This window comes from Gadus chalcogrammus, chromosome 15, assembly GCF_026213295.1.
Source record: "Gadus chalcogrammus isolate NIFS_2021 chromosome 15, NIFS_Gcha_1.0, whole genome shotgun sequence".
In the NCBI taxonomy this organism is placed as follows: domain Eukaryota; kingdom Metazoa; phylum Chordata; class Actinopteri; order Gadiformes; family Gadidae; genus Gadus; species Gadus chalcogrammus.
Genome location: NC_079426.1, coordinates 8,291,265 through 8,312,084, shown reverse-complemented (window position 1 = coordinate 8,312,084; position 20,820 = coordinate 8,291,265). Strand labels below are relative to the sequence as shown.

At 48.1% G+C, this 20,820-nt stretch overlaps 2 protein-coding genes across 5 annotated transcripts in view; both read left to right on the top strand.

Annotated features, from left to right (window-relative positions):
- LOC130404116 (LIM domain-binding protein 3-like) overlaps nt 1–4,208 on the top strand; it is a 9,267-nt gene extending 5,059 nt beyond the window's left edge. The window contains exons 7-11 of one of the 2 annotated variants that reach the window (XM_056608719.1): nt 1–246; nt 878–1,058; nt 1,458–1,578; nt 1,923–2,038; nt 2,671–4,208. The exon at nt 1–246 is cut by the window's left edge and continues 91 nt beyond it. In XM_056608719.1, the coding sequence (XP_056464694.1) occupies nt 1–246; nt 878–1,058; nt 1,458–1,578; nt 1,923–2,038; nt 2,671–2,760 (754 nt within the window). In that variant the 3' untranslated portion in view covers nt 2,761–4,208. The remainder of the gene's footprint in view (nt 247–877; nt 1,059–1,457; nt 1,579–1,922; nt 2,039–2,670) is intronic. The other variant, XM_056608720.1, reaches the window with a different exon arrangement.
- Nucleotides 4,209–4,537: 329 nt separating this feature from the next.
- Nucleotides 4,538–20,820, top strand: part of LOC130404117 (bone morphogenetic protein receptor type-1A-like) — a 24,731-nt gene continuing 8,448 nt past the window's right edge. For 2 of the 3 annotated variants that reach the window (XM_056608722.1, XM_056608721.1), the window contains exons 1-8: nt 4,538–4,760; nt 9,541–9,642; nt 12,589–12,883; nt 16,967–17,129; nt 17,356–17,458; nt 17,860–17,959; nt 18,963–19,056; nt 19,384–19,522. In XM_056608722.1, coding sequence (XP_056464697.1) covers nt 12,817–12,883; nt 16,967–17,129; nt 17,356–17,458; nt 17,860–17,959; nt 18,963–19,056; nt 19,384–19,522 — 666 coding nt within the window. In that variant the 5' untranslated portion in view covers nt 4,538–4,760; nt 9,541–9,642; nt 12,589–12,816. Of the gene's footprint in view, nt 4,761–7,525; nt 7,979–9,540; nt 9,643–12,588; nt 12,884–16,966; nt 17,130–17,355; nt 17,459–17,859; nt 17,960–18,962; nt 19,057–19,383; nt 19,523–20,820 lie in introns of those variants that run through there. The other variant, XM_056608723.1, reaches the window with a different exon arrangement.

Below are 20,820 nucleotides of genomic sequence, written 5' to 3'. Positions count from 1 at the left end.
CTCCAAGACCACCACCACCACCATGAAAGTCCAGCCCCTTCCCCAGTCCGCCCCTCCCCCCCCTCCCTACAACCCCTCTGGCCACGCCGCGGCACCAGGCCACGCCCCGTTCAGTCATAGCCCCGCCCCCTTCAGTCCTAGCCCCGCCCCGTTTTCCCCCGTGGCCAGGGGTGTGGCCCAGAGAGCGGAGAGGTGTGCTGCCGGCAGCCGCACCCCCCTGTGTGGAGCCTGTAACAGTGTCATCAGGTAACCTAGCAACCCTGGGACCTTGGAAGCCCTGTGTCCTAGTAACTCTGTGTCCTAGCAACCCTGTGTCCTCGCAACGCTGTGTCCTAGCAACCCTGTGTCCTAGCAACTTGGTGTCCTAGAAACCTGTGTCCTAGCCACACTTTGTCCTAGCAATCCTGTGTCCTAGGAGCAACACTGCGTTTTAGCAACACTGTGTCCTAGCAACAGTGTCCTAGCAACAGTGTCCTAGCAACCCTGTGCCCTATCAACCCTGTGTCCTATCAACCCTGTGTCCTAGCAACCCTGTGTCCTAGCAACCCTGTGTCTTCGCAACCCTGTGTGCTAACAGCATCGTGGCCCAGCACCCTTGTGACCAAGCAACCCTGTTTCCGTGGAAACCGTGTGTCCTTAGCAATCCTTTGTTTCTGTCCTTTCAACCCCTGACCAGGAGCTAGCAGTAGGATGGCTAATGAAGGTGTGTGTGTGTGTGTGTGTGTGTGTTTGTGTGTGTGTGTGTGTGTGTGTGTGTGTGTGTGTGTGTGTGTGTTTGTGTGTGTGTGTGTGTGTGTGTGTGTGTGTGTGTGTGTGTGTGTGTGTGTGTGTGTGTGTGTGTGTGTGTGTGTGTGTGTGTGTGTGTGTGTGTGTGCAGGGGCCCGTTCCTGGTGGCCCTGGGCCGGTCCTGGCACCCAGAGGAGTTTAACTGCCACTACTGCCACACGTCCCTGGCCGACGCCAGCTTCGTGGAGGAGCAGAACAACGTGTACTGTGAGAACTGCTACGGGGAGTTCTTCGCCCCCACATGCGCTCGCTGCAACGACAAGATCATGGGGGTGAGGAAACCTCCTGCAAACATATATACATTATAATATACCTCATCCTGTATATTAGACCTCATTATATACTATACCTCATAATGTGTGTTTGTGTGCCTGTGTGTGTGTTTGTGTGTGTGTGTGTGTGTGTGTGTGTGTGTGTGTGTGTGTGTGTGTGTGTGTGTGTGTGTGTGTGTGTGCGTGTGTGCCTGTGTGTGTGTGTGTGTGTGTATGTGACTGTGTGTGTGTATGAGCCTGTGTGTGTGTTGCCGCGTGTATGTGTGTGTGTGTGTGTGTATGTGACTGTGTGTGTGTTTGTGTATTTGCCTGTGTGTGTGTGTGTGTGTGTGTGTGTGTGTGTGTGTGTGTGTGTGTGTGTGTGTGTGTGTGTGTGTGTGTGTGTGTGTGTGTGAGCAGGAGGTGATGCACGCCCTGCGTCAGACCTGGCACACCACCTGCTTTGTGTGCGCTGCGTGCGGGAAGGCCTTCGGGAACAGCCTGTTCCACATGGAGGACGGGGAGCCCTACTGCGAGAAAGGTAGGTCAGAGGTCAGGGGTCAGGGGTCAGACCAGGTCAACTAAGATCCCCTTTACCAAAAAGTAATCTCTCCTATCCCTCTCTCTCCCCCATGTCTCCCTATTCTCTCTCTCCCTCTCTCTCTCTCATTCCCCCCCCCCCATGTCTCCCTGTTCTCTCTCTCCCTCTCTCTCGCTCCCTATTTCTTTCTCTCTCTCTCGTTCTGTTATTCCCCCCCCATGTCTCCCTGTTCTCTCTCGCCCTCTCTCTCTCTCTCTCTCTCTCTCTCTCTCTCTCTCTCTCTCTCTCTCTCCCTCTCTCCCTCCCTCCCTCCCTCCCTTGTCTCGCTGTGCTCTCTCGTCCAGACTACATCTCTCTGTTCAGCACTAAGTGTCATGGCTGTGACTTCCCAGTGGAGGCGGGCGATAAGTTCATCGAGGCGCTGGGCCACACCTGGCACGACACCTGCTTCGTCTGCGCGGTGAGACGGGGCCTCTTACAGTGGGGCTGCTGCTTAGAGTGGTTCTATGGTTTTTGAGTGGGGGTACATATATTATTGTTGTTCTAATGGTTGTTGTAGTTGTTCCAAGGGTTGTTGTTTTAATGGTTGTTGTTGTTCTAATGCAGTGGTTCTCAAACTTTTTATACCGCGTACCACCACAGAAAATATTTGTCTCCCCAAGTACCATCATTATGACAGATGTTATAAAATATAACAACATCCAGTAGCGTAGGCCTGCGGCCCTATTCAGCGACGCACATCTCATGCAGGAGGCACATTTATTCTTAAAAATGATATTATTTATTGTTAACTGTTGTCAACTGTACAAAGTGGTAGCACTAGAACAGAGACACGGAAACACATACACATACACACACAGAAAGTGAGAACATGATCTCATGGGAAATGTATTTCCATTCGTACTAGTATTTGGAAAGTTTTTTTTTTAATCTTACGATTTTTTTTTCTTTCTAATTCCTCTGCTTACCACCAGTGGTACGCGTACCATGTTTTGAGAACCACTGTTCTAATGGTTGTTGTTGTTCCAGTGGTTGTTGTTGTTGTTGTTGTAATGGTTGTCGTTGTTGTTCTAAATGTTGTTGTGGCTGCAGGTGTGTAACGTGAACCTGGAGGGTCAGCCGTTCTACTCCAAGAAAGACAAGCCGCTCTGCAAGAAGCACGCTCACGCCATCAACGTGTAGACCTGGTCCAGTCTGATCCGGTCTGGTCTGGTCCAGTCTGGTCTGGTCCGGTCTGGTCCAGTCTTGTCTGGTCTGGTGTGGTCTGGTCCGGTCTGTTCTGGTCTGGTCCGGTCTGGTCTGGTCCGGTCCGGTCTGGTCTGCTCTGGTCCGGTCTGGTCTGGTCCGGTCTGGTCTGGTCTGGTCCGGTCCGGTCTGGTCTGGTCCGGTCTGTTCTGGTCTGGTCTGGGAGAAGCTGAGGATAATGTTTAGGAAACGGTCCACACTAAATATTCACTGCTTTGGTTTGTTTGATAATATTTTGACAAATTTAGTAATAAATACTAGATTATACATCTGCGAGTGGGAATAACATAGAGACACTCTATTAACATGATGAACGTTAGAGCCTCTAACTGTGCTCGGAACTGTAAGAGCTCCAACTCTAGAACCCTGTTAGAGCTCTAGAACACTGCTAAAACTCTAGAACACAGATAGAGCTCTAGAACCCTGTTAGAGCTCTAGAACACTGGTAGAACTCTAGAACACGGATAGAGCTCTAGAACCCTGTTAGAGCTCTAGAACTCTGCTATAGCTCTAACTCTATACGGCTATTAGAGCTCTAGCACTATGTTGGAGCTCTAACTCTAGGTCACTGAGAGAGCCAAAAAACCCTGTTAGAGCTCTAATTATAGAACAATGTTAGAGCCCTAGCTGTAGAAACTGTCAGATATCTAGTAGACTTGTAGACTGACAGCTCTCGTTCTAGAACCCTGTGGGATCCAGAACACGTGGAGGAAAATGCTAATCCATATTTATGCTCAGTAACAACATTTGAATGGCATGATATTTATTTAAAGGGGATTTCACAACGCTCAGTACTAATTATTAATATGCATCGTTTTCTTTTTGGCATTAGGGTCACAAGATGTTATTAAGTCAATGTTACACATGAATGTTTGTGCGAGTGTGTGTGTGTGTGTGTGTGTGTGCGTGTGTGTTCGTGTGTGTGTGTGTCTGTGTGTGTGCGCGCTCTTCTTGAAAACATGAATTAGTTGTGAGGATGGTTGTGATATTGCATGAAGGTTTAACAGACAACTCAGTCTCTCTTTGAAACATGAGGAGGACTTGAAAAGATTTAATTGAGTCTATTGTGCCATAAAGCAAAACAGCATCCATCACATGTGGTATAAACCGGTGAAAAACTGTTCAATCCGGTGTTATGGTGCCCCAGTCTAGTCCCATGGTTCCCTGGTTCCCTCCCAGCTGATGGGTGACCAGACTTCTGGAGACCAGACGACAACATCGCACACACTCTGATTAATAGATTTAATACACTTCAATGACCTCCCATCGAAAGGGTGGAACTTTTTGAAAGTATTTTTTATCTTGACTGTTTACATTCTGTTTGATAATGTTGGGGGGGGGGGGGGGGCTTCATATTTTTACCGTAATAAAGCACACTTTGAGCAAGATGTTGGCTGTGTGTGTTTGTAAAGGAATGGATTTAAGAGACATATCTATAAATGTTGGAAGATTTCAATAAATGAATATGAAAATATCGATTTAGGAACATTACGCGTCCCAACCTGTTGTTTACTTCTAGAAAGTACACAAAACCGATTAGAATAACTTAAAGCCGGAGTAAACCGGAGAGTTTGGCTATAAATATCTGAATATTCAGGACATGAATAGCTGTGAGTATATACATTATTTTTTATATAGTTCCATATATTATAGTATATATTATAACATATTTAGTATATACATTAGTCCGCCACCAGAGGGCGCTCGGGGACCAGGTGGAAGCCCCGGTTCACCGGGCAGCGCCGTCCCGTCCTGCCGTGATTGGAGGCTCGTCCTCCCGCAGCTCACACCCCGCCGCGCCGCCGCCGAGCACTAGAAGGACACAACAAATCTGGCGACGATCACTTGTTTTGCAGTGAAATATGAGTGGGATTTTAAAACCTAACGCTTGAACTGAAACGGAATTTAAAGGAGTGTCGCTTCAACGGGAGAATCAGGTAAAGTTGAATTCGGATTACAATCTGCGGTTGATTTAACAACGAGAAGTCGAGTTACGATCCGCGGTCTCCGGACTTTGTGGCTCCGGCTACCGCCTGGAGGCTCTGCATTCCGCCAGCTTCTGTTCTTGGTGTGTCTATATCTATAGATATGTATAAGTCTAAAGATATAGAGTTATAGATCTATATATATATACAGTGATACGTCTTCCTCTATTAGATTAGTAAATTACAGCATAGAATTTGAGTGTGCGGTTATGGAAGAACCGGTCCAGATAAGTTTGCCTGATGGCTCCCGTCCCGGGCCAGCGACTAGCCGGGCCCTGGTAGCTCCTGGCCCTGGTGACCTCCGGCCCTGATGGCTCCCGGCCCCCGACCCCGGTGGCCCCCGGCCCTGGCGGCCCACTGGCCCCCAGCCATGGTGGCCCGCTGGCCCCGGTAGCCCCTTTGGCTTGGGGACGGCTGGCCCCTGTGGCCCCCGGCCCTGGTGTCTCCCGGCCCGCTGGCCCCTGTGGCCCCGGCCCCGGCGGCTCCTGTTGGGCCAAAGTGTGAAGAAACTGTTGACTTCTTAGCATCGTTAGCTTAGCTTATTCGACTTACTACTTCTTCTAGCTAAAATACTGTACAACTAACTAAAATACTACTACTGAAGTACTAATAACTGAAGTACTTCAGGGTCACACACACCATACTAAGTTAAGTACTAGTAAGTTAACTAAAGTACTACTACTAAAGAAGTACTAATAACTAAAGTGCTTCAGGGTCACAAACACAGCATACCATACTGGCTAAAGTACTAATAACTCAAGTACTACTAAATAAAGTACTAGTAGTCACATACACACCATACTCTACTAATTAAAGTACTACTAACTACGGCTGTAGTGTTTCTGTAGTTTGAAGAGGCTGTAATGTTTCTGTAGTTTGAGCGGCTGTACTGTTATGTAGTTTGAGGCGTCTGTAATGCTTCTGTTGTTTGAGCGGCTGTAGTGTTTCTGTAGTTTGAGGCGGCTGTAATGTTTCTGTAGTTTGAGGCGGCTGTAGTGTTTCTGTAGTTTGAGGCGGCTGTAATGTTTCTATAGTTTGAGTGGCTGTAGTGTATCTGTAGTTTGAGGCGTCTGTAATGCTTCTGTTGTTTGAGTGGCTGTAGTGTATCTGTAGTTTGAGGCGTCTGTAATGCTTCTGTTGTTTGAGTGGCTGTAGTGTATCTGTAGTTTGAGGCGTCTGTAATGCTTCTGTTGTTTGAGTGGCTGTAGTGTATCTGTAGTTTGAGGCGTCTAATGCTTCTGTTGTTTGAGCGGCTGTAGTGTTTCTGTAGTTTGAGGCAGCTGTAATGTTTCTGTAGTTAGCGGCTGTAGTGTAGTTTGAGCGGCTGTAGTGTTTCTGTAGTTTGAGCGGCTGTAGTGTTTATGTAGTTTGAGGCGGCTGTAGTGTTTCTGTAGTTTGAGCGGCTGTAGTGTTTCTGTAGTTTGAGGCAGCTGTAATGTCTCTGTAGTTTGAGCGGCTGTAGTGTTTCTGTAGTTTGAGCGGCTGTAGTGTTTCTGTAGTTTGAGTGGCTGTGGTGTTTCTGTAGTTTGAGTGGCTGTGGTGCGGACTGTGAGCTGCCCTGGTGCAGCTCGCTTAGGGATGTTAGGGAACATCAGGTCTTCATGGTAAGGCTTAAGGATGTTAAGAAACTGCAAATACAGTCAGGCTACTGCGGTACACACTGGTCTGCAATACTGGTACACACTGGTTTACCCTCACTAGGGCAGAGGCAGACTACACACTGGTTCACTGTACTGGTCCACTCTGAACACACTGGGTCACTGTACTGGTCCACTCTGAACACACTGGGTCACTGTACTGGTCCACTCTGAACACACTGGGTCAATGTACTTGTACACACACAGGGTATAGTACTGGGTTACTACTCGTGTACTGGTACATACTGGGGGACCATATTCTTTTTTCTGGTCCACTATAAACGCACTGGGTCACTATACTGGTTTACAGAGTCTGTGACTGGTTGGCGGGTAACCCTGGCTGCAGTCAGGAGAGGAACCATGAGGAGGAAGAGCATGAGGGTCCCCTCGGGAGGAGGTTCTCATGAGCAGGAACATCATCAGGGACCTCCTCCTCATCAGGGCCATAAGGAGGTCCTCCTACCGTCCCGGTCTGGACGGAGCCCTGTACATCAGGCCTCACCTGGGGCTGCTGATGTTCAGGGGGATGTGAGCTCGCTCCGCAGGGGGGTCACTGCGTTGGGCTCCACCATCTATCTACTCTATAGGTTGAATGTCACCTGGGTCGTCAGCTGGTTCTGTAGGTATGGTCTCTCGCTGTACCTTTCTAGAGCTAGGAGTCTGTACCTTTCTCTAGACTAGGAGTCTGTACCTTTCTCTAGAGCTACGAGTCTGTACCTTTCTCTTGAGCTAGGGGCCTGTCTGTACCTTTCTCTAGACCTATGACTCTACCTTTCTCTTGAGCTAGGCGTCTTTATCTAGAGCTTGGAGTTTGTACCTTCCTCCAAAGCTAGGAGACTGTATCTAGAGCTAGGAGTCTGTAGCTTCTCCATAGCAGGCTATGCTACCTAGCATATTCTTGGTGCTGAGTCTTTGTGTTGTTTTCTCTTTTCTTCTCTCTCTCCCCCTTGTCTGTGTTTCTATGTCTCTCGCCCTGAGTGGCTGTAGTCTCCTTGGCTGGATAATGTTACAGAGGGAGAGTCCTGCGCTCTGACTGGGGAGGGAGGAGTGGGAGGGAAGGAGGGAGACAGAGGCAAGGAGAAGGAGAGAGGGAGAGCAGCAGGGATCAGGTTTCAGCCCCTGGCTGGAGACAGGCTGTCTGACGAGGAGGAGAGCGAGGCGCCTCCGCCCCTCCCCCGCCGCTCAACAGGCTGCAGCCCATAAATACAGTCTGGAGTCTAACCCTGTTAGAGAGGCTGCTGCTGATAGCAGGCTCCACCACCAGAGACCGGGGGCCAGGAACCGGCCTCCTTCCTACTGGACAGGCTGACCTCTGTCCCACCTTCAGCAACCTCAAGGGAATGTTCTAGAGCAGCCCATTGACTCCAGCCTCTAGGATCCACTTGTTAGGATGCAGTGGTTAGGATCCAGTGGTAAGGATCCACTCTTTAGGATCCTCTAGTTAGGATCCACTCGTTAGGATCCACTAGCTAGCGCCCAACCAATAGGATCCCCTAGCTAGCTCCCAGCCAATAGGATCCACTCGTCATTATGGTGAGTCACACTCATATTAGTTCCTGTTATCTCATTCGATTGGTTTATGTGTGTGCGTGTGTGTGTGTTCTCGCCAGAGGAAAGTCAGATGTCTGTTATGGTATTGATCTGTGCGTTAAGCGCAATAATAAATAATAATACACAACCATTCAGCTGTGACATGCCCCTCTACTGTGTTGAGACACACCCCTCTGCTGTGTGGAGCCACGCCCCCTCTGCTGTGTGAGCCACGCCCCCTCTGTTTGTGTGTGTGGGGGGGAGTTGGTCTATTTCGATAGTGCCGATAGAATCCCAGCACAGTTCTTCATGCTGGTCACAGAGCAGCCATTTTGTCTTCCAGCAACATTTAGATTTCACTTTGTGTACATCAGGCCCCACCTCAACACTCAGTCAGCACCTCAGACCTCTAGCTTGGCTGGTTACCTGTCTCACACACCTCTTACCTGTCTAACATGCCTATTACCTGTCTCACAAACCTACCTGTCCAGCACACCTGTTTAACACCTCTGTCTCCTTACCTGTGTAGCAGTGTTTACTGTTTACCAGAGAGAGTGAGCTACTAGTCAAATAGCGTCTGTGTGTCAAAACGCTTTACATGTTCAAAGCACTGTAGAACCAGTTCCAGGCAGCACGCTGATTAGCTTCCTGCTAAATAGTATCCGTCGACAGGACAGTGTCCGTCTGTCTGTCTCCATAGCAGTCTGTCATGTTTGTCTTCCTATAGGACAGTGTCTTTCTGTCTATGATAGTGCTGGATAGTAAAGTATGCATTGGGTGGAGGCTGTACTGCAGAGTGACGGTGTCTACAGTGGGTGGAGGCTGTACTGCAGTGTGATGGTGTCTACAGTGGGTGGAGGCTCTACTGTAGAGTGACGGTGTCTACAGTGGGTGGAGGCTGTACTGCAGTGTGATGGTGTCTACAGTGGGTGGAGGCTGTACTGTAGTGTGATGGTGTCTACAGTGGGTGGAGGCTGTACTGTAGTGTGATGGTGTCTACAGTGATGGTGTACTGGCTGTACTGTAGAGTGACGGTGTCTTCAGTGGGTGGAGGCTGTACCACAGAGTGACGGTGTCTACTTACTCCACTAAAAATCAATTTTATTGCATCAATGGTCAGTCAGGTAAACGGAGTCCAGTGTTGGATACAGCGTCCATAGCGAGGGTCTGTCGTCATGGCAGTTATTTACAGAAATAACAACGCTGTACGCCCTAATTGATCAATCAAAATCACATCAAACAAAAGATGTGTCATAAGTATGTAACTGCTGGTCTGTGCTAGCTTGTGCCAACGGCTAATGGCTGCTCTATGTGTCTGATGCAGGACGTGCTAGCGGCTAGCTGCTAACGGCCGGTGTGTGTGTGTGTGTGTGTGTGTGTGTGTGTGTGTGTGTGTGTGTGTGTGTGTGTGTGTGTGTGTGTGTGTGTGTGTGTGTGTGTGTGTGTGTGTGTGTGTGTGTGTGTGTGTTTGTCTGATGCAGGAAGTTCTAGCAGCTAATGGCTGGTTTGTGTGTTTGGTGCAGGACGTGCTAACGGCTAACGGCTGGTCTGTGTGTTTGATGCAGGACGTGCTCGCGGCCAGTGGCTCTGATGGGTGTGTGCAGAGGCCTTTGACGACAGCTTCCCGCCGTGGACTGACACACAGCCACCATGGAGACCACGCACAGGTAACAGCGGGGTCACCATGACGGTTGATGACGGCGTGACAAGATATTTCTATCTGGAGGGTGGAGGAGTGGAGAGGAGGGAGGAATGGAGAGAGGGGGGTTGGAAAGGGAGGAGGAGAAGGAAGAGGCGGAGGAGAGTTGAGCATTCTCCTGCTAATCCATCCATTGAGACGAGGCATAAACAGAGGGCTGTAGACGCAGACTCTGGTCTGGAGCTCACTCACTGGGCTCCCGACTGGGATGGTCCATAGGCAGGGGCAACAGCCAGCCAGGGGCCCAGCCAGGGGCCCAGCCAGGGCTCCAGCCAGGGCCCACAGCCAGGGCCCACAGCCAGGGGCCACAGCCAGGGGCCACAGCCAGGGGCCGCAGCCAGGGGCCGCAACCAGGGGCCACAGCCAGGGGCCACAACCAGGGGCCACAACCAGGGGCCACAGCCAGCCAGGGGCCACAGCCAGCCAGGGGCCACAGCCAGCCAGGGGCCACAGCCAGCCAGGGGCCACTGCCAGCCAGGGGCCACTGCCAGCCAGGGGCCACTGCCAGCCAGGGGCCACTGCCAGCCTGGGGCCACTGCCAGCCTGGGGCCACTGCCAGCCTGGGGCCTCCAAACTTTAATCTTAGAGCCCAGCTAGCCATCCAAACAGGCACCAGTATTGTAGTCTGCAGGAGGACTTCCTGAGCGGGAAACGGACAGGCTTTATTTGGGGATTATTGATGTCTGGCGTCACGTCTCCAGGAGGGATGAATTATGGATGGCTCCCATACTGTAGTGTGTGTGTGTGTGTGTGTGTGTGTGTGTGTGTGTGTGTGTGTGTGTGTGTGTGTGTGTGTGTGTGTGTGTGTGTGTGTGTGTGTGTGTGTGTGATTCATCTATAGCAGTAGTGTTATATAAATGTTTTCAATGTGTGCAAAGATAACTTTTTGTATTGGACTCAAGGTCCTAGGAGTCCATCTTTATGTCGATATTAGCATTTTGGTCTAAACTACCAACCCTTGTTGGTAGTTTGTCGTCCCTGGGGGATATCATTTTTGAGGTACAGAGCACCCTTCTTCTTAGTTTAAAGATATTGGTCTATAGAGGCGGCAGTAGCTCAGGAGTAGGTGGACTAGTTAGGTTAGGTTGCTAGTTCGATCCCCAGCTCCTCCGGGAGTGCCGAGGTGCCCCTGAGCAAGGTGCTTCACCCTGACTGCTCCCAACGTGCTGGCTGTCGCCCTGTGTGGTTGACACCGCCGTTGGTGTGTGAATGTGTGCATGAATGGGTGAATGTGAGGCAATATTGTAATGTAATGAATTTACCATAGATATTATGCACAAAAGGATTTTTGTCTGGGTCAAATTGTAGGATCCTTAAGGAATTTAGTGTTTTTGACAAAATTCAAAATGGCGGGAAGTTTATCCAGGCGTAGGTCTCCGTCTCTTGAGATCTGTTCACCATGAGGAGATGGGTGTGAGGGCAAAGTCCATGACTAAGTCAAAGGTGTCAGGAGACATGCTGGTTCAAAGTTTGTGTTTTTGGACGATAGCTAGAGCGTTGTTCATAGTCGAAAGCTGGAGCGAGTTTCATAAACAGACAAACAGAAAGTCGCAAAAACCAATTTTTTAACATCCATGGAAAACGCCAACAGTTCGTTTCCAAGCCTGAAAAACCGCTCCAACACGTTACCTCTCGACCACCACCTCTGTGTGAAATAGTACGTTTTCATATTCACAGTGTTGCAAACAGACGTGCGCGCAGAGGATGTGGCTTGATGTAATTCACCGTGGTTACGACCTGTTGCAGTATGTCTGCGATTGGCCCATTTTAGTTCATTTTTTAGCTTCTTCCTCCCCGCACATCGTTTACACCATTTTCGCCGGCATTATCAAAGTCTCAGCAATGCTATGCAGCTCCATATTCCTAGCACTGCGATAGCTCACCTCAAGAGATGCTTTCAGGGCCCGTTCACTAGCAGTCACAGCCTTTTTGAAATACACTCGCTGCTTGTTCAGCTCGGCAAATTTATTTTCGCAAAAAGCTCTGGGTTTGCCGACATGCTCTTTCTGGGTTGTCTCAAAGTGTCTTTTGAGTTTGTTCGGCTTCATACTCTCGGCAGACAGGACCTTACTACACAGCAGACATTTCGGCTTCTCCTCGTTGCTCTTCATCACACTTGTAAATCCTTACTGAAGGAAACTTTGGTCGTATGTTCTCTGTCTCTTTGGTGTCTGTGCCACAGTTCCTCTTGGAACCGTCTTTGGAGGGACAGGGCCAGGCGGGCGATTAAATCTTTCCATTTTGTTTCATACTCTCTAACAGCAAGTTTGTGTTTACATTTTACAGGTTTGAGCGGGAACTAAAGTAATGTAACTGTGCAGTCACGCGGCATTAAAAAATGCGCCAGCTCAGATATTTGCTGCATTTTACTTGAACTAGATTTATATTCGAGAAAATGAAAGTATAGAAGGCAGTTATGTACGACTATTTGTAGTGTTTTATTAAAAAAATTATTATATTTGTGTGTGTGTGTGTGTGTGTGTGTGTGTGTGTGTGTGTGTGTGTGTGTGTGTGTGTGTGTGTGTGTGTGTGTGTGTGTGTGTGTGTGTGTGTGTGTGTGTGTGTGTGTGTGTGTGTGTGTGTGTGTTTTTTTTATCAATACTTTTTTTTAAATCAATTACTAGACATTTCAGGCGACCCCATTTAAATTCCAGGCGACTCCATGGGGTCGGGACCCCAAGGTTGAAAACCCTGTGTGAGCCCCTCATCAAACAAACAAGGAAACATCATTTGTCAACGTAGGAATAGCGCACTGCACTCATGGCGTTGGTTTGGGGACGGTACTTAAAACTGTAGCTTGAAAATAAAGATAATAAATGACGTGACCACAATAGTGTGTTGCTTTACAACCACCCTCTTAATAACACAGAGCAATAATCCCCCTCTCCTCCCCCCTCTCCTCCCCCCTCTCCAGGGCCGTGCTGCAGAACCGAGTGAGGAGGTCCACCATCTGACCGGCCAATCAGCTGCTACCACTGCAGCCCCGCTTACTCCCCACAGCCAACCACAGCTTAGGGGGTCTGGTCTCTAGAGGGTCTTGTCTCTAGGTTCTGGTCTCTAGAGGGTCTGGTCTCTAGTGGGTCTGGTCTCTAGAGGGTCCGGTCTCTAGAGGGTCTGGTCTACAGAGACCTGGTCTGAAGACATGGCTCTCCTTCGGACCCTGTGGATGGCCCTCCCATCTCTCTGCCTGCTGGTGTACAGCAGTGAAGGTACACACTCTATCTATCTACCGATATATCTCTATACATCTACATCTATATCATTATATACCTCTATATCTCTAACCTGTAACCTCTTCTTTAGTGATTTTAAAGGTCTCTTTAAGGTCGGACCCTTTAGTGTGCGAACACACACACACACACACACACACACACACACACACACACACACACACACACACACACACACACACACACACACACACACACACACACACACACACACACACACACACTCACACACACGAGATGTGAGCGGATGGGCTATTATTTCATCCGTAACCGCATTGCAAATGCATCATCTGTCCACCATCCATCCGCACCAATGTTTTTTGAAACCGCACCCGCCCGCCATCCGCCGCTTGTATTTAGCCTACTATATAGGCTAATGCCTATGGCACTTTTTTTTTGCCAAAAAAAATGAAAGCCTCGATATTAAAGAAACGCCAACTCGAGCCTTTTAATTCCAAGAATAGCTGCAAGTCGACACACAACAGTGCAACATGCATGTTCACATTTTCAGCCATGCATCACACACACACACACACACACACACACACACACACACACACACACACACACACACACACACACACACACACACACACACACACACACACACACACACACACACTCATACTCATACTCATACTCCTAACAGGAAGCTGTTGACCTGAGTGTTGCCACTTTCACTTCCTGCTGCGGCGTGATCCATTTCCTGTATGACTTCCTAATGCAGCTGGAGTCTTAAGCAGCCCATTGTGGTGTGAAATATGACCTCACACACGCATACACACACACACACACACACACACCATTCCACTCTAAAGGGATACCAAGACATCCCTTTTCTCTGTCCATCCACCTCTCTGCTCGGTGTTAACGGGGTCCAGATGTTTACTGGTTGTTTACTGGGGTACAGATGTTTACTGGGGTCCAGATGTTTACTGGTTGTTTACTAGGGTTCAGATGTTTACTGGTTGTATACCGGGGTCCAGATGTTTACTGGTTGTTTACTAGGGTTCAGATGTTTACTGGTTGTATACCGGGGTCCAGATGTTTACTGGTTGTTTACTAGGGTCCAGGTGTTTACTGGTTGTTTACTGGGGTCCAGATGTTTACTGGCTGTTTACTGGGGTCCAGATGTTTACTGGTTGTTTACTGGGGTCCAGATGTTTACTGGTTGTTTACTGCAGGGTGTCCGCGGAGGTCTTAAAAGTCTTAAAAAGTCTTAAATTCATTTTTCTAAATTTAAGGCCTTAAAAAGTCTTAAATCCGTCAAAAATGTAATTTGCTGGTCTTAAATTTATAACTCGGAGGTCTTAAATTTGTCGGGGCAGGGTTATTTTATTTTATTTTTTTCTCGCGGGATTTTTCGGGAAGGAGATGTACGAGGGGCTACTTTCTTGCTAGCTGCATATATAAACGGATGTCTGCGCGCTTGCTAGCTAGTCTGCAACAATGGGTAAATGCAAGTTCAACGTCAGTCGGCTGGAAGACGTCCGTTTCCGAGGTTGGCTAGCGTCCGTTGCCAACCCAGAACAGGCCAGATGCATTCCGTGCAAAAGTAGCCTACATTCAAGCTCGGCACCATGGGGATTAAGGCTGTCGTCAGCCATATGCAGAGCCAAAAACATAAAACCTCTGCCAGGAGCCACACACAGACCCAAGCCATTTCTACGTTTTGCATCTCTGCTCCGGCGCCACCGCCGCACACGGTCCGCGCTGCTAGCACTGACCTGAGGGTAGCATTTGGTGCGACACCAACACTGAAAGCGGAGGTGTTGTGGATTCTAAACACAGTGGTCAAGCACCAGTCCTACAACTCGAATGAGGGGATAGGAGATCTCTTCGGTTTGATGTTCCCTGACTCTCAAATCGCGAGCACCTTTACTGCTGGAAGGGACACAACGGCGTATATAACTCGCTTCGGACCAGCGCCTTTCATCCGAAACGAGCGAATCTGCAGCGTCAACAAGGCTGATTTTGTTTTGATATTTGAGACGTTGAACCACGCCACTAAAAGCAAGCAACTTGACGTGCACGTCCGATATTGGGTCGGAGATCGAGTGCATTCCCGGTACTTGGGCTCGCAATTCATGGGGCCCCACATATATGGGGGTAAAAGGGATGATGATGCATAATATTTTTTAGACGATATGCAGAATCTTTTCACTTACGAATGAACAAGGTCGGCTATTTTTGCCAGCACGCCACCCTAGCCATATTATGGGCAACCGTGTTCCCCTTGGCTGTGATTTGAACTTTGAATTCCTCGTAGGAGTTCATAATAATACATTGCTCGCCTTGGATGAAATACACCGCTCTTGCGCGATTTATTTTGCATAAGGGTGAGTCAAATGACGCGAGAAACACCCCTTTTATGTGAACGCGCATTGAACCTAAAGCGGAAAACCTGGTTCAACTAATTGAATCTAAAGTGAGCGTCGTGGTACCATTTAACTGTGATTGCGAGTTGCGGCTCTGTCGAGCCAGGTTTTCCCAAGAAAGCCTGGGTATGTTCAACGAGGTTCGTGGTATACCCCCCAGGTCTTACTGAAGGCATTTATTTAATACCATAAATACGTGCTGGTGCACCCAAATTAAAAATGTAGGCGCACCAGTGCACCCAAGGAAAAAGTTAGTCTGGAGCCCTGGACTATCACTTTATGTTCAATAAACAGACAGAAAGTAAACTTGAATGAGTCTCATTGAGTGACACACATGCTATGCTTGGGTTGTAATACAGCGGGATCCCCCCCACCATCGCGTGTTTAAGGTCTTAAATTTCATTCAAGGTGGTATTAAAAAGGTCTTAAAAAGTCTTAAATTTGACTTGCTGAAACCTGCAGATACCCTGTACTGGGTTCCAGATGTTTACTGGTTGTTTACTGGGGTCCAGATGTTTACAGGTTGTTTACTGGGTTCCGGGTGTTTACTGGCTGTTTACTGGGGTCCAGATGTTTACTGGTTGTTTACTGGGGTCCAGATGTTTACTGGTTGTTTACTGGGTTCCAGGGGTCTCATTTATAACCGTTGCGTACGCACAAAACGGGGCTGAAATTGGCGTACGTGACATTCCAGGCCAAGGTTGTGATCTATAAAAAACCAACTTGACGGGAAAATGTGCGCATCCCTAAGCAAACTCTGACCCATGCGTACGCATCGTTTGGAGGAAAAGGAGAATTTGCGACACAGATGGTGTGGTGGTGAACTGAAGTCAGACGGAAGAATTGTAGAGTGAGAAGAACCATTATGTTATCATAATGTTACGCTTTTTTGCTTTTCTCAGTAATTCTGCCATTGTTTCCGACAAGACATAATACTTGCATCTGAGTCTGTTTTATATGCAGATCGAATTCATGAGGTCATTTGCATTGACCATTTATGGTTAAAAAGGGGCGTGTACAGGGCGGAACGTGAAGCTGATTCAGCTGCGCACACTTGTAGGTAGTCTGTGATGTATAAAGAAAAGATTGCGTACGGTGTGCGTACGCAGGGTTTTATAAATCTGAATATTTTTTGGCGCACGCAAAAATTGGCTTTTGGGCGTACGTACACTTTTAGTAGCGATCCCACGCACAGTTTTATAAATGAGACCCCTGATGTTTACTGGCTGTTTACTGGGGTCCAGATGTTTACTTGTTATTTACTGGGGTCCAGATGTTTACTGGGGTCCAGATGTTTACTGGTTGTTTACTGGGGTCCAGATGTTTACTGGCTGTTTACTGGGGTCCAGATGTTTACTGGCTGTTTACTGGGTTCCAGATGTTTACTGGCTGTTTACTGGGTTCCAGTTGTTTACTGGTTGTTTACTGGGGTCCAGATGTTTACTGGCTGTTTACTGGGGTCCAGATGTTTACTGGCTGTTTACTGGGTTCCAGATGTTTACTGGCTGTTTACTGGGTTCCAGTTGTTTACTGGTTGTTTACTGGGGTCCAGATGTTTACTGGCTGTTTACTGGGTTCCAGATGTTTACTGGTTGTTTACTGGGGTCCAGATGTTTACTGGTTGCTTACTGGGGTCCAGTTGTTAACTGGTCCCAGATGTTGACCTGTTGATGCGGTTCTCCAGCTGCAGGGCAGAACCCGGACCACGTGCTCCAGGGTACGGGGGTGAACCCGGACCCCAGGCCCCAGGGGGACGACTCCACCGTGGCCCCCGAGGACGCCGCCCGCTTCCTCAGCTGCTACTGCTCCGGATACTGCCCTGAGGGAGCCATCAACAACACCTGCCAGTCAGTAGAACCCTCTAGAACCACACCTAGAACCACCAGTCAGTAGAACCACACCTAGAACCACCAGTCAGTAGAACCACTAGAACCACATCTAGAACCACCAGTCAGTAGAACCACTAGAACCACATCTAGAACCACCAGTCAGTAGAACCACAAGAACCCTGCAGAATGCGCTCCAACTGCACCTTAAACACGGTACAACTCTGGTGTGTGTGTGTGTGTGTAGGACTAATGGTCAGTGCTTCGCCATCATTGAGGAAGACGAACACGGAGACGACGTCATCACCTCGGGCTGCGTCAAGTATGAGGGCTCGCACTTCCAGTGCAAGGTACACACAAACACGTTACACGCAAGCACGCTTGCACACACACACATGCACACACGCGCTTTTATCCACAATGAGTTCAACCAGGAAGTTCATTTGTGGGCATAAACCGATCAGATACTCACACACTATCAACTATGTATTGGTATGTATTGATCATATATTGATCCTGTATTGGTGTGTATTTAACATGTACTGATCATGTATTGATCCTGTATTGGTGTGTATTTAACATGTACTGATCATGTATTGATCCTGTGTTGGTGTGAACTGATCCTGTTTAGATCCTGTATTGGTGTTTATCCATTATGTATTGATCCTGTATTGGTGTGTATTCATCATGTATTGTTATGTATTGATCATGCATTCATCCTGTATTGATCGTCTATTGCTGTGGACTGCAGGACTCCCCCATGGCCCAGACCAGGAGGACCATCGAGTGCTGCAACTCAGACTTCTGTAACAAAGACCTCCAGCCCACCCTGCCGCCCCCCATAGAGCTGGGTACATAGAAATACATTATGAACACATATACTGCACCTTTAACTCACTGTATACTACACCTTTAACACACCTTTATCACACCGTATACTACACCTTTAAGCACCGTATACTACACCTTTAACACACTGTATGCTTCACCTTTAAGACACTGTATACTACACCTTTAATACACCGTATACTACACCTTTATCATACCGTGTACTACTCCATTATATATCACACCATTCCCTTTAAACACCACGGGCCAATTGCTCAGTCAGTTAGCATTGCGCTTCAAAACCGTACTATTCGGCGGCCGTGCGGGGAAGGTCTTTTGGAGGTTTAAAAAATTACTTTTCTTTCTATTAACACTCTGTTTTGGTAGGCTTTATATGCTTGCGCGTTGCTCTCATTACGTTCTCACCTGAACAGTTTTCTGTCAATCAAACTCGTCGGAATTGTAGCCAACCTATTCCTGTCGGCTTTTAATTAGGCTCCTGCCCATAATGTGGTCCGATAATGAACACGGGGCTCATGTATAGGCTAGTGGATAATCCACTATATGAGCCCCGGGTTCACGATGTGATTGCATTTATTGAGCCTGAAAGAATACACAGCGCTGTGTCGCCACACCCTGACTGCGCTCCAAGAGAAAATGTAGCAATAATGTACGGGGAGACAGCCGCTTCCCTCTGCGAGATTCTGTCTAGCAAACAAAGTTTCAATGAATCAATCGCCACAGTGACATGGACAGTGCCTAAATAAAGCTTCTCTTTATCATTTATTATTAAAAGAATAAAGGAAGATGTCGACTTCGGGGTTTCCCGACTGATGATTCGAATCATCGACTTTCAGGGGACAGCCCTAGTGACTTCTTGCGTCACCGACGAGTTTAAAACCGTGTTAAACTCTAAAAAGTGGCTAAGCTAGCGACAGGGCAATTGCCCCCACAATGTTATATTATTCCACCTCGTAACATTTGCTCTAGCTTCAGCTCTTCCCTGATTGGCTGCTGTGTTTCCAGGTGGCTTCGACAGTGCTCATTGGCTGGCCTTCTTCATCTCCATGACGATCTGCTGCTGTACCCTGATCTGTGTGACTGTAGTCTGTTACTACCGGTAATACACCATCACAGCTTAATTTATCTATACAAGTTTATTATACACTCATCTATACTCATTATTAACGCCTTAATCTACATTATTTATACACTAATCTATAGTACTACCTATATACACTAATCTATTGTACTACTTATAGACAATTACCTACAGTACTTAACACCAGATGCCATAGTACTACTTATATACACTACTATTTAGTACTACCTATTTATATGTGTGTGTGTGTGTGTGTGTGTGTGTGTGTGTGTGTGTGTGTGTGTGTGTGTGTGTGTGTGTGTGTGTGTGTGTGTGTGTGTGTGTGTGTGTGTGTGTGTGTGTCAGGTATAAGTGGCAGAGCGAGCGCCAGCGTTACCGTAGAGACCTGGAGCAGGACGAGGTGGTGATCCCGGCAGGGGAGTCACTGAAGGACCTGATCCACCACTCAAACAGCTCCGGCAGCGGCTCAGGCCTGCCCCTGCTGGTAGGAGCTTTGAACTGCAGCCTCATCTATTAAATACTGTAATGTAGTCGCTCTCCCCCTGCTGGTAGGAGCTCTGTACTGCAGCCTAATTATATACTGTAATGTAGTCACACTCCCCTGCCTTTAGGAGCTCTGTACTGCAACCTTATTAAATGCTGTAATGTAGTCACACTCCCCCTGCTGGTAGGAGCTTTGCACTGCAGCCTCATCTATTACATACTGTAATGTAGTCGCATGCCCCCCGCTGGTAGGAGCTATGAACTACAGCCTCATCTATTATATGCTGTAATGTTTTGTACAAGAGCAATGACTATAATATATATATGAATGTAATGCCTATGTTGTGCCTGGACCGTAGAAACTGATACAGTTGGATGAATGTCAACAGAGCGACATTGAAACCGAGTACAATTCAATCTGAAATGTTTCTGCTGCTGTTTTTTTATAATTTACTTTTTCATATCAAGAAATGTGTCATCGGTTGACAAAATGTCCTGGGTAAAGGAGACCCAAGGCAAGCGAACCTGTGGTAGCTGTGTAGCGCCCAGTTAGCTGTATATCGCCCAGTTAGCTGTATATCGCCCAGTTAGCTGTATATCGCCCAGTTAGCTGTGTAGCGCCCAGTTAGCTTTGTTAGCTGTGTAGCGCTCGCTCAGTTAGCTGTGTAGCGGCAAGTTAGCTGTGTAGGGCCCAGTTAGCTGTGATAGCGGTGTTAGCTGTGTATGGGCCATTTTGCTATGTGAGCTGGTTTAGCCGTGTAGCACCCAGGTAGCTGTGTAGTGCCCAGGTAGCTGTGTAGCGCCCAGTTAGCTGTGTAGCGCCCATTTAGCTGTGTTAGCTGTTTAGCGCCCATTTAGCTGTGTTAGCTGTGTAGTGCCCAGTTAGCTGTGTAAGCTGTGTAGCGCCCAGTTAGCTGTGTAGCGCCCAGGTAGCTGTGTAGCGCCCAGGTAGCTGTGTAGCGCCCATTTAGCTGTGTAGCGCCCAGTTAGCTGTGTAGCGCCCATTTAGCGGTGTTAGCTGTTTAGCGCCCATTTAGCTGTGTTAGCTGTGTAGTGCCCAGTTAGCTGTGTAAGCTGTGTAGCGCCCAGTTAGCTGTGTAGCGCCCAGTTAGCTGTGTAGTGCCCATTTAGCTGTGTTAGCTGTGTAGTGCCCAGTTAACTGTAGCGCCAAATAAGCTGTGTAAGCTTTGCAGCACCCAGTTAGCTGTGTTACCTGTATAGCGCCTAGTATGCTGTGTAGCACCCAGTTAGCTGCGTAGCGCCCAGTTAGCTGTAGTTGGTTGTGTAGCAACAAGCTCA